This window comes from Corythoichthys intestinalis, chromosome 11 (assembly GCF_030265065.1).
Source record: "Corythoichthys intestinalis isolate RoL2023-P3 chromosome 11, ASM3026506v1, whole genome shotgun sequence".
Taxonomy (NCBI): Eukaryota; Metazoa; Chordata; class Actinopteri; order Syngnathiformes; family Syngnathidae; genus Corythoichthys; species Corythoichthys intestinalis.
In genome coordinates this window covers 53,065,515-53,079,230 of record NC_080405.1, presented here as the reverse complement: position 1 = coordinate 53,079,230, position 13,716 = coordinate 53,065,515, and the positions used below count along the sequence as shown (strand labels likewise).

The 13,716-nt window shown below is 39.9% G+C and overlaps 1 protein-coding gene across 2 annotated transcripts in view; it reads right to left on the bottom strand.

The window, feature by feature from the left end:
- xpnpep2 (X-prolyl aminopeptidase (aminopeptidase P) 2, membrane-bound) overlaps positions 1-13,716 on the bottom strand; it is a 37,091-nt gene that overhangs the window by 7,858 nt on the left and 15,517 nt on the right. For both annotated transcript variants that reach the window (XM_057849380.1, XM_057849381.1), the window contains 10 exons: positions 11,907-12,008; positions 11,748-11,829; positions 11,467-11,671; positions 9,112-9,201; positions 8,914-9,023; positions 8,764-8,841; positions 5,947-6,018; positions 5,820-5,880; positions 5,670-5,739; positions 5,458-5,562 (listed from right to left, as the gene is read on the bottom strand). In XM_057849380.1, coding sequence (XP_057705363.1) covers positions 5,458-5,562; positions 5,670-5,739; positions 5,820-5,880; positions 5,947-6,018; positions 8,764-8,841; positions 8,914-9,023; positions 9,112-9,201; positions 11,467-11,671; positions 11,748-11,829; positions 11,907-12,008 — 975 coding nt within the window. The remainder of the gene's footprint in view (positions 1-5,457; positions 5,563-5,669; positions 5,740-5,819; positions 5,881-5,946; positions 6,019-8,763; positions 8,842-8,913; positions 9,024-9,111; positions 9,202-11,466; positions 11,672-11,747; positions 11,830-11,906; positions 12,009-13,716) is intronic.

The following is a 13,716-nucleotide window of genomic DNA, read 5'->3' as shown; positions in this document are numbered from 1 at the left end:
AGTCGCTTCAGCTAATATATGTTTGTGCATGCATTTGTAATTAAGTTTAGAGCTACACAATGCTGTTTTCGTAAACGATGACGATCACAAAAATATTTCGTCAACGAACAATTTTTTCATGACGATGACGAGACGATATGGAGCTAAAAACGTTTTTTGGAACACTAAAACATAACGAGACGGATGCCAGTTTTCGTCTGACGAGACAAGAACGAGAAGAAAATGCGCAATAGTTTTCTTCATGTGTAGAATGTATGACATTTTATGTGTAGTTAGCCTGCATCATAGCAGTGTCTCGTTGTGTCACTCATGACATACTGCGTTAGCATTAGGGTAATGCTAACGGCGAGCTTCCTCTTAAACCAGTGCTTCTCGATTATTTTCTGTTACGCCCCCCTCCGGAAGACGTAAACGTTCAGCGCCCCCCCAACTCTCTGCTGCCACTGTAAATATACTGTAGTATCATTTGTCTCTAAAATTCTTATTATTATAAGTACACCTCTGCATAACATTATCATTTTTAATATGGAAAAAAGTAATATAAAACAACTTACACTTTTTCATAAGTACACCTCTGCATAACATTCTGACATTTTTAATATGAAAAAAAGTAATATAGAACAACTTACAATAAAGTGTAAAAAAAAAAAAAAAACTACACTCAAGATAAATTTTTTGATCGTTTGATACTGAAAAATAAAATTTGATAAAAACAATAGATAATAATAAATACAAATTGATTAGCAAGATTAAATCATGAAGACAATATGCCAAACAATTACACCAGAAAAAAAAATTAGAATGGTGTCATTGGACAGAGGGATGGTTTTTATTTTTTTTCTGCAGGAAGTATCAGCTCCTTTGCTATGGTGTGGGGTTATTTTGCACTGAGAAACTTGGTATGCCACCTTATATGATGCTAACAGTGCTCACTGGTTTACTGATGTAACACTGACAAAGCGGGACAATTTTTGGCAATATTGGGCACGTTTTCGCAGGAAAAAAAATGTCCTGCTGTCCGCTGTGAACATTTTTAGACAGAGTAAACAAACTGGTCTTTCCTCGTCTCCCGCTGTACTAAAAGTCAAAGCCAAAAGTCAAATGCTACATACGCTTTGCTATATTTCCTCGTCTTAGCTTTTCATATCTCCAGTGCTCTGTGCTGTGTGCTCTTCTTTTGTTTAAAAATACTGCGCACATGCTGAAAATGGGAGCACCACTGGATGCCACCCACTGAGTGGATGTGAAATTATACTTTATTCTAGTATGGCAAAAAAGTATGTTCCCCAAGGGGGGGTTGGGGGGGCAACCGAGTATGTTGTCCCGGGCCTCAGGACCATAGGGGCTCCTGAATGACCCTTAATTTATTTACTTTACATACACATATTTCTTTTTTATTTAAATCATTGTCTGATTAAATATTATGTTCTACTCGATATATACTAGAAAACTTTAACATATTAAATATTTCATTTCAAATATAGATGTTTTCCTTTTTTTGCACATCGCCCTCCCCCCGCCCCCTCTGTCTTAGCAGAGAATGGTTTGACACCGCTCTGGGGAACTCAAGGCTACACTACGCACGTGCCCTGTTGCGGGAAATTAAAATCCGTCATTGTTATGAACTCTGAACATGGCGAGTCGTCATAAATCGGGAGCGCACAAAAGAAAAGAAAAATATGAAGATCATTGAGGAGAACGAGAAAAAAAAATAATTTTTTTTAAAAAATAGAAGCCAGAGAATTAGGGCTAGAGTTGGCTGTGGACGGTGACGTCGTTAAGTTAACAACAGCTGCTAACACTGAACGTTTACATTCGCGATCACTGTGACCAAAGTCCGATTCGAGTCTTTCACCGGCCATTTGTAGCCTTTGAGCTAGCTTTGCCAGTGACTGTAGCTGGAGGAGAGCGAGCCTTCAGTAAAATGAAAATAATAAAAAACTACCTACACTCCACCATATCACAGGGCAGGCTTAACAACCTAGCCATGCTCTCCATTGAGTGTGAGCTTGCTGAAAAACTGGATTTCACTGATGTTATAAATGACTCTGCTGTCAAAAAAAATTAGGCGCAACACTGTTTGAGGGCTTGATAACCCCAGGAATGTGGAGGGGAGGGCGCAGGCACAGGATGTTTAGTTATTCTGTTTTCTTGCTTAGCAGGCAGGCATGGCACTCTCAGTTGTATTGTATTGTCTACATGCCTACATGGGAAAATAGATGGAAATTGTTTATATTGTGTCACAGCACATTACTGACTGTTGAATTTAACTGTCCATCTCAAATTAAATAATTAGAAAATGTACACTGTCATTGCTTGCAAAGCGTTAAAGTACTGTGTGTGTTGTCATGACAAACCGGTGGCAGGGGTGGGGTGGGGGGTACCTATAATGGTCTCTTGTCTCCGGGCCTCTGCAAGTCTGTTGACATCCCTGCCGTTATTTATTTATTTGTGAAGTAATTTTTTAAAATTAAAAATATTTTTAGAAAACATCGACTAAAACCAGACAAAATTAGTCGAGTTTTCGTCAACAAACACTAGACGAAGACAAACACATTTTGAGATGACTAAAATATCAATAAGACTAATAAGTGTTATCATCCAAAAGACTAAGACGAAAATAAAAGGGCTGGCAAAAACAACACTTGAGCAACAGTTTGTGGAGGTACTGTTTGTGTGAGCGATTTGCTATGAGAATCGTAAATACGTTAGCATTCGTAGCATTTAAGCTAGCGGACTTCTGTTAGGCAAATTAGGTTATTTAATCTACTAAATTTACATATTGATCAGACTAGATGGACGTTTGAACACCAATCGTTTTGTGTCGAGTGTTTATTGTTAAAATGCGTGTCGTTTTGAACAGACGAGTAGACAGTTTTACATATACAAAATTACAAGTAAAAAGTAAGCTTGAGAACGATAAACCGATACGACCGGATATCCGGTTCTACAGGTGAGAGATACAGCTGTATCGATAGTAAAGTTACCATTCGAAAGTAATTAGCCATTAAATATTCAATGAATCAATATTAGAGATAGAATTCGGCTATCGCGAGTACAAGAATCGGCTTCTAATGCCTAGTTCAATGCATTGCTAATGGGATAATAATTTAGCTTTTACTTCACATGCTGCGCTGGTGTCATTCACCACACAGCGCACTTAGATTGAGACCGCACGCATGATATAATATGGACAAGCACTACTTACAGTCGCGGTTGCCTCAACTTCCCATGCATTTCGGCAGAACCGCTACTAGTCGCCGTCATTACCCGATCGTCACGGGCGTGTCATAACAACGCGAGAGCTAACAAAACCACTGTAACGCACGCTCCGTAGCGTTTTCTTCACAGCCCAAAACGAAAACAAAACTAGTAGTGGCAACGAAGCAACATGCTATAACAATGGACAGTTTGAGCACAGACGCCAGCGACGTGCAGCGATTGATTTTCAACGCATCCAGGAAAAAATAAAAGTCGGGCTTTGAAGTGAGGAAGGCAGCCAGATCTGTTTGCATGGGACAGAGCTAGTGTGAAGTGTGGAGCGGTACAGAGATCTGAGTTTTTAACCCTGAAAAATAACCCACTACAATGGTGGAAAGGGGAGCACGACCCTCTGGAGATTTATTTTGAACGAAACGCAGGCTACTTAAACATGAACATGTGGATTAGTTGATCTTCCTCAAGAAAAAAATCTGCCCTTCAAAAAAGATATGGACAGTGATGAGGAATAAAAAACGTGGAAGCACAGGCATAAGTGAAAGACTCTGCTGTGTATAAGGTTAAAGTACTGATTATTGACCTGTCTTTCTAAAATGCCATGTTTTTATTGCCCCAATTATACCAGTGGTAAAGCATAATTTATTATTTATTTATAATAACATTGCAGGTTTAATTCTTTTTTTTCTAGAGCTGCTGCGTATAATTAATATTTTTTGTTTGTAAGATGTTTACATTGAAGTTTGCACTTAAATTACTTACCCCTTCTGTTCAAAACACCAGGAAATACAGTACCGTAATTTCTGGACTATAAGCTGCCAGCCACAAAATTTGACATGAAAATGGCATTTGTTCATAGATAAGCCGCACTGGACTATAAGCCGCAGTTGTCCTCATTGGATTATAGGATGTTTACACCAAAAGATATTCGCTGGTAACACTTCATTTGACAAAGGCATTATAAGACTGTCATGAAACCAAATGAACCACCATGAAGCTTTGAACCAATTGGCTGCAAAGCCTTATTGTTTCAAAAATCTTCATTTGGCCATCACTGCTCCCTTGGGGGAGAGAGTCAACCTCTGCTGCCACCTGCTGTCAACACTGTTGTCATCCAACATTCCTCCTAGCATGCATTGCGGCACTACAGATGTAAATATCAAAATTCATGTTCTGTGCTAATTATTTCTTCAGTTACTGTTCCAGTTGTTTCATTAATTGCTATCTATTGTATTTGATAACATTTTCATGGATAGTGGTGCCATAATAATGTCATAATTATTACATGACACTGTCATAAGCATTATTGAATGCTTATAATAGATGTCGGTTAGTGTCATCCAGCGAATTATCTCACTTTTAAATGGACGTAAAAGATCTGAGCTGGACATAAATGGACTTCGTGACATAATATGCCACATGACACATATTGACATCTGTCATAAGCATTCAGTAATGCCCATGATAGTGTCATGTCAAAATTGTGACTATAAGCCGCAGGATTCAAAATGAGGGAAAAAAGTAGCGGCTTGTAGTCCGAAAATTAGTGTAATTGAATTACTGCACTTTATTGTTGTCTGTCACTGGAGTTTTATTTTATTATCAATCCCATCCAACAAAATGACGGTCATATAGTAAGCCTTATTTTTTTTGTTTTCATAAAAAAAAATAAAAAATTACATTGGTATGAAATATTGTTGTTTAATTTTGCTATTAGAAATGTGGTCTTTTTTATATGTTTAAAATACTGTACGAACACACAACAAATGTTTACTATCGTATCGTTTTCAAATTGTATTGAACTGTATCGTTCTTAAACTGTATCGAATCGTATCGAATCGCTCAGCCTTAAAAATGTATCGTTTTTTAATCAAATCGTAACCTGTGTATCTAGATACATATCGAATCGGCTTCATGCCAGATTCCCAACCCTAGTAAAAAGCTTCAAAAAGCACAATTGCTGTCTGTCAAGCTGAACATGTTTAGTGAAGACAAAACAAGTCATCTTAACAAAGTAAAAAATAAGATACTGTGAGGTACAATTAGGTACTGTTTTTGCGACTTTAAAAAATGAAGACAAAATGGCGGACGAGACTCCGGCATCGTAAAGTCGAAATCGCATAAGTCGAGTATGTCGTAACCCGGGGACTATCTGTACTATGCACAATGACAATAAAGGCATTCTATTCTCTTCTATTCTATTACACAATCTACGTATAAATGTATGAGGAGTCAGCGTACATTCATGAACCCCGAAATAGTTGCCGACCCCGTGTCCTGTGCCATGGCCGTAGTTGAGGCCCACTTCCCACAATGCTCTGCGGCCCAGCATCTCCATGTTGACACCTGGGGACGGACCACCACATTAGCTACTCAGACAGCCTGCTGCAAACACAGCGACAGTCCAACATCACCATCTGGTGGTTTTTTCTTTATCAATGTACATTTCTCACCTCTGGTCCCTGAAGGAAATATTGTTCTAGATATTTCAATATTTCCCATTAGCACTCTGGTGAAGGCCTCCTGGTTAATGACACAGAAAAGCCGATGTTAATGAATCTTTCACAAAATGTCAAGATGTAATTCCAGGACGTCAATGTTACCTTTTGCATAGCGGTGGGGGTTCCCCAGTGGACTGTCCTAGTAATATCAGTGGTCCCGTCTCTGACAAGTGATGACGATAATAAGTGACGTGTGCTTACGTGCGCGTGTGTGTTTGTTTTTACTCACAGATACTGGCCACCAGAGTCTACCAAATACATCTCATCTACTGTCAGCTTCCTGTTGCTTTCCGCTGTTGGGCTGCAGCATGAAAGACACATATACAATGGGGCAAATAAGTATATAGTCAACCACCCATTGTGCAAGTTTTCCTACTTGAAAAGATTAGAGAGGCCTGTAATTGTCAACATGGGTAAACCTCAACCATGAGAGACAGAATGTGTGAAAAAAACAACAGAAAATCACATTGTTTGCTTTTTAAAGAATTTATTTCCAAATTAGAGTGGAAAATAAGTATTTGGTCACTTACAAACAAGCAAGATTTCTGGCTGTCAAAGTGGTCTAACTTCTTCAAACGAGGTCTAACGAGGCTCCACTCGTTACCTGTATTAATGGCACCTGTTTTAACTCATTATCGGTATAAAAGACACCTGTCCACAACCTCAGTCAGTCTCACTCCAAACTCCACGATGGCCAAAACCAAAGAGCTGTCGAATGACACCAGAGACAAAGACCTGCACCAGGCTGAGAAGACTGAATCTGCAATAGGTAAAACGCTTGGTGTAAAGAAATCAACTGTGGGAGCAATTATTAGAAAATGGAAGACATACAAGACCACTGATAATCTCCCTCGATCTGGGGCCCCATGCAATCTTACCCCGTGGCGTCAAAATGATAAGAACGGTGAGAAAAAATCCCAGAACCACACGGGGGGACTTAGTGAATGACCTACAGAGAGCTGGAACCACAGTAACAAAGGCTACTATCAGTAACACAATGCGCCGCCAGGGACTCAAATCCTGCACTGCCAGACATGCCCCCCTGCTGAAGAAAGCACACGTCCAGGTCCCTCTGCGGTTCGCTAGAGAGCATTTGGATGATCCAGAAGAGGACTGGGAGAATGTGTTATGGTCAGATCAAACCAAAATAGAACTTTTTGATCGAAACACAGGTTCTCGTGTTTGGAGGAGAAAGAATACTGAATTGCATCCGAAGAACACCATACCCACTGTGAAGCATGGGGGTGGAAACATCATGCTTTGGGGCTGTTTTTCTGCAAAGGGACCAGGACGACTGATGTGTTTAAAGGAAAGAATGAATGAGGCCATGTATCGAGAGATTTTGAGTGAAGATCTCCTTCCGTCAGCAAGGGCATTGAAGATGAGACGTGGCTGGGTCTTTCAGCATGAAAATGATCCCAAACACACAGCCAGGGCAACAAAGGAGTGGCTTCGTAAGAAGCATTTCAAGGTCCTGGAGAGCTTAGCCAGTCTGCAGATCTCAACCCCATAGAAAATCTGTGGAGGGGGTTGAAAGTCCGTGTTGCCCAACGACAGCCCCAAAACATCACTGCTCTAGAGGAGATCTGCACGGAGGAATGGGCCAAAATACCAGCAACAGTGTGTGAAAAACTTGTGAAGAAAATGTTTGGCCTCCGTTATTGCCAACAAAGGGTACATAACCAAGTATTGAGATGAACTTTTGGTATTGACCAAATACTTATTTTCCACTCTAATTTGGAAATAAATTCTTGATAAATCAAACAATGTGATTTTCATTTTTTCAAGGTAATCATGATAATTTTGTACAATTTTGAAACGTTGCGGAAAAAAAAAATCAAAGGGAGAAATTAGCCGCTACTGCATTGGCATCATAGTTCGCAATATTTACGTAAAATAAATGCTAATTGCACGTTTTTTTTTTTTTTTGCTTTTAACAAAGAATCGAGACTGTTTTACGTCCGTAGAATTCGGGGATTTAAGCATTTATTCACAAGAATTTTAACTGGAAAAGCTCTGTTTACATATGGCGGGCGACAATATTGCCTGACAGGCTAGCATTGTACTTCGACATATTTACGTAAAATAAATGCAAACTGCACTTTTTTTTTTTTTGCTTTTAACCAAGAATCAAGACTGTTTTACGTCCATATCTATAAAGAATTTGGGGATTTAAACATTTATTCACAAAAAATTTCACCGGAGAAGCTCTGTTTACATATGGTGGCTGCCACATTGACTGAGAGACTAGCATCGTACTTTGACATATTTACGTAAAATGAATGCTACATAAATGTTTTTTTTTTTGTGCTTTTAACCAAGAACGGAGACTGTATTATGTCCATATCTATAAAGAATTCAGGGATTTAAGAATTTATTCACAAGAATTTTCAACAAAAAAAGCTCTTTGTCTGTGATTCCACTCGGTCAGCTTTGACGGCCAAGTCAAAAATGCAGGCCCCCTATTAATCGGCACGGTGTCCCGTCAATACAATTATGAAGTCTATGATTTCTCGCAGCAATATCAACAAAAACGACATCGTAGTCAAAATGGTAGACCAAATTGACGGACATTTGACCTGTGATAACCCTGGGGGTGGGGGCTTGCCATGCACATGCTCAGTAGCGCTTTGGATATCAATTCGACAGAACACTGGGACTACTTCTCCCTCATTGAAATTAAACGCAAGAATGAGTACTTTTACCCAAGTTTAGGCTTAACATACAGTTTGAGATTTGCACTGGTTCATCGTCAGTTTACATTTGTGTTTTCTTATTTGATCCAAATGAATACCAAATATTGTAAAATACTGTAAATAGTGTTTTTATTCTTTAATCAGTTAATATAAACATCTTTGATGTGAAAGATGGTATAGAATGTATAATGTAATAGCGTGTAGAACATGAACTGTACATGTAACTAATTTATCTTACAATGAGATAACTGAGTTACTAACTCAATTACTTTTTGGGAGAAGTAATTTGTAACTGTGACTAATTACATTTTTAAAGTAAGATTAACAACACTGATCGTCACACTCCTAACCTGTAATGTGCCAGTGCAGCATTGGGTCCGCTTGCAGATATCGTCTCAAAACTCGGGCCCTTGTTGTCCTTCTGTTTGCTGAATTAAAACAGCTTGTTAGTATTGATATTAAATGCGAAATCTGTGCTTTTAGTTCAGAATGGTTTGTACCTGCGACAGTGATTGACGTACGCCGAGGCGCTAAGCTCCGTCTCCTTCCCCGCCGGTACCACTTTCTCCAACCACATGAGAAGCTGGATGACGGCCACTGCGTCTCTCACCTGGAATGAAGACAAAATGGCACGTGGATCAAAGGTAGCACCATAAAATACATAAAAATAATAATGAGAAAGAAAAATAATGACATACATGAGCATCCCTTAAAATGCGCTGCTCCGTGTCATCTTTCACAGCTTTGGTGGTCAACACCGGCGAATATGAGCTGGTCATGAATTTGTCCTACAGGTTGCACGCATGAAGTAATACAGTTTTAGACAAAAAAAAACAACAACTTTTTTTCAGAAATATCAGCAAATTCACTAATGTTTTTAGTTGGACAGAAGAATTAAGCCTTATCAATTTTGAGTTTTGTTGAAATTTGTTCCAGGGTACCATGGATACAAAGACATGTTAGTACTAGTTATAGTAATTTGAGGTATTAAAACCCCTCCATATGTTTTGGTTTTAATAAAATTAGTAAAATTATTTTAACTAGTAGGTCGCCATTGATGGGTACGCTGCTGGACTTCCACAGTGTCACTCTTTAACTACATACACATGTCATCAGTTCTGCCCTTCCAATTTGAATCTGAGTGGACCATTAATGAGAAGGACAGCTAAAGCAAAATGAACAGGAAAGACGGGATGAGACGGGTAGCATTCATGTGTCAAGTTCGCGAGTAACATCGCGAGTGTTTGATGTCAAAAACTGTTTGCAGATCTTCACGGTAAACTATTGTGTGTTTCTGAACTCATTGCTGGCCACTTTAGAAGTCTCCGGTGCTTTCTCTCAAACCTTTTTCTAGTGCTTTTTGGGTCATTGTCCTGCAGGAAGACTAATGACCTCTGAGGGAGACCCAGCTTTCTCACACTGGGCCCTAGATTATGCTGCAAAATTTGTTGGTAGGCTTCAGACTTCATAATGTCATGCACACGATCAAGCAGTCCAGTGCCAGAGGTAGCAAAGCAACCCCAAAACTTCAGGGAACCTCCACCATGTTTGACTGTGGGGACCATGTTCTTTTCTTTAAAAACCTTGTTTTTTTTCCTGTAAACACTATGTTGATGCCTTTTCCCAAAAAGCTCTACTTTTGTCTCATCTAACCAGAGAACATTCGTTCAAAACGTTTTTGACTTTGTCAGGTAAGTTTTGGCAAACTCCAGCCTGGTTTTTTTATGTTTTTGGGTCAGAAGTGGGGTCTTTCTGGGTATCTCCCGTTCCACCACATCCCAAAGATGCTCTATTGGATTGAGATCTGGTGACTGTGGAGGCCATTTGAGTACAGTGAACTCATTGTCATGTTCAAGAAACCAGTCTGAGATGATTCCAGCTTTATGACATTGCGCATTATCCTGCATCATCAGAAGTTGGGTACAATGTGGTCATAAAGGCATGGACATGGTCAGCAACAATACTCAGGTAGGCTGTGGCGTTCCAACGATGCTCAATAAGGGCCCAAAGAATGCCAAGAAAATATTCCCCACACCATTACACCACCACCACCAGCCTGAACCGTTGATACAAGGGAGGATGGATCCATGGTTTCATGTTGTTGAGGCCAAATTCTGACCCTACCATCCGAAGTCGCAGGAGAAATCGAGACTCATCTGACCAGGCAACGTTTTTCCAATCTTCTATTGTCCAATTTCGATGAGCTTGTGCAAATTGTTGCCTCAGTTTCCTGTTCTTAGCTGAAAGGAGTGGCACCCGGCGTGGTCTTCTGCAGGTGTAGCCCATTTGCCTCAAAGTTCGACGTACTGTGCGTTCAGAGATGCTCTTCTGCCTAGCTTGGTTGTAATGGGTGGTTATTTGAGTCACTGTTGCCTTTCTATCAGCTCGAACCAGTCTGGCCATTCTCCTCTGACATCAACAAGGCATTTCCACCCACAGAACTGACGCTCACTGGATATTTTTTCTTTTTCGGACCATTCTCTGTAAACCCTAGAGATGGTTATGCGTGAAAATCCCAGTAGATCAGCAATTTCTGAAATACTCAGACCAGCCCTTCTGGCACCAACAACCACGCCACGTTCAAAGTCACTCAAATCACCTTTCTTCCCCATACTGATGCTCGGTTTGAACTGCAGGAGATTGTCTTAAACCATGCCTACATGCCTAAATGCACTGAGTTGCCGCCATGTGATTGGCTGATTAGAAATTAAGTGTTAACGAGCAGTTGGACAGGTGTACCTAAAAAGTGGCCAGTGAGTATATTGTTTGTATATCGGTCATTGTGAAGCGTGAAGTACTAAGGGGTCACTGTAGAATTCTATGGCAGCCAGTAAGTTAACATTAACACTATTCTAATGGAAAATTTTGATAGCAACAGATTCATGGCGGGAGTATATCGATATTGGTATACAAAGTATCGATATACAGTACATCATAAAGATTGGACGTCGTGCGCCATCAATGGCAGCCAATGAGTTAACAAGGAAGTGACCAACAGGATCTACAGGAATTGACTCTTGATTCTAGTTCAAAATGAAATTAAAATGACATACCTCAGTTTTTATGACTTCATATAGAGCATAGTTAGTATACTCGGTGCCAATCCACACTTTGATTCCCGGCCGACTGTTCACGTACTCCTTTAGGTGATCAGATACAGTGTCGTAGCTTTTCAACTGCACGCAGAAAGGCCCACTACATGACGCGTTTAGGTAAACCTTAAGCTCCTCCGTCACTCTCTCTGTGTGCAAAAAGAGCCTAATGGAGATATAGTGAGCAAAATATATTGTAGTAGTATATGAGACAGAATATTTTGATGGTAGAATATGTGTACCAGATCTCATCCATGGTCAGCAGAGTGTAAGAGTAGAAGAAAGGGTTGTACGGAATGTCGTTGCCGCGCATATTAAACAGCCCTTGAAAAGAAACGCATAGCACATGTGTCAAACTGTAGTCATTTGATGAACATACTGTAAATTATGGAGGACTTTACATGCGGTTTCATCAAGCGCCGACAGCAGGAGAGCAGTGGGTTCATAGGGATTGTCCTTCATTTGATTCCGGATTTGTTTCACTTTCGTCTGCCAGGACCTTTCTGTAGACAATATCATCTTGTAGTTATCTCAAAAATGTACTCAAGTATAAGTAAAAAAGTAGTGGGCGGGAAAAAATACTCAAGTAATGAGTAACATTGTGAGTAACTGCTTACGATGGGTGATTTTTTTTTTTTTTTAAGCACCATATTTTCTATATGAACTGTTATTATTACTACTACTATTATTACTTATCATTATTATTAATTATTACTATTATTACTATACTATAACCAGGGGTGCACATAAGTGGTCCGCATGCACGCATGCGTACTGGACGTAGACAAACGCGCTGGCCCACAACGGCTTAGATACGCTTTTGCGTACCGATGGCTGACCACTGTATTTGCGGCTGACACGAGAAAATAACTTCTCAAAATGTCGAAGAGGCAGGCCACACTGAGTAATTACTTCCGTGTTCCCCCACCCCCGTCAAAAGACAGACAGACGACAGAGACGTCACCGGAGCTACCGAAAAAAAGGACTTTTGCTGAAAAGTGGCTACAGGAGGTACCGTGGCTAGAAGCAAATGATGCTCGCACGGAAATGCGGTACAAAATGTGCCGTGAGAATCCCAATGTCGCCGATAAGAGCAGCGCATTTTATGTAGGGCCAAAGAATTTCTGCCATCCAAACTTTGAAAAGCACGAAAAAAACAGCGCATGTGGCAATTACGCAAACTATCGATGTCAAACAGGACCCCACTCGCCCTATGGACAAGTGGCTGAATAAAGGTAATGAACAGCGACATGCACTGACAAACGTGTTTTTGCTCGCATTTTACAAAAGCTAAACATGCACGTTCAATAAGGTCTTATGAGGAGGACATCCCACTTTTTAAAAGGCTTGGAGTTAATGTGGGAGCCGCATTATTTCTTTACATTTCACTTCAAAGTAATGGCAATTCTGTTGTGCCAGTTGATGTTAATCAAGCATTAATTGTTAATAAAATTAATTAAAGTTAATTGGCTCTAAGTAAAGCTTGTCATAAATTTATCGCATCAGGCGGGTCGGCTCTCAAGCTCAATGAGGACCAAGTCACATCTCCAGGTCCTCCTCTGAGAACCTGGGCAAAAAAATTATGTGCACCCCTGACTATAACGTATTAAATAACCACATTAAGCTATAGAAATATAATTAAAAAAAAAAAAAAACATTGAGTTCTGGCGAGAGACATCATGAGTGCCCTCTGGTGGAGAAAATATATTTCCTATTATGATATTAAAAGGATCATCTCAGTTTTTTTCTTGGTCAATTGGTGCCAAATAAAAACTAGAAGCTTTCGAGTCATGTTGACGGCAGCGCTCTATGACAAATACTTAATTTTTGATGGTGCTTTAAAGACGCCAAGTGATTGAGCAGGCTGGCGGGAGGATATAACGGCAAACTTGAGTCTGATTGGTATAATAGAGTCATGTGATTATTGTTGCGACGTCTCATTGACGTCCCATTTTTTCAATTTTCATTCCGTTGTTCTGAGTTGAACTGAAGACTTTCATAATCATCCTAGCGACACTTGCTTTTTTGTTGTTTTGTCTATTGTAGCTGCTGGTGTTTGGAGACTTGACTTCTGGCACTCTAGTTTCTTTCTCTTCCGAGCAGCAGGTGCTGCTGTGCCGTCACAAAGCACTGAGACTATCATTGAAAGACCACTTATAGGATGCCACAACATATTAAGTTGTTATTAAACGTTAGGGAGAATCTATGGCG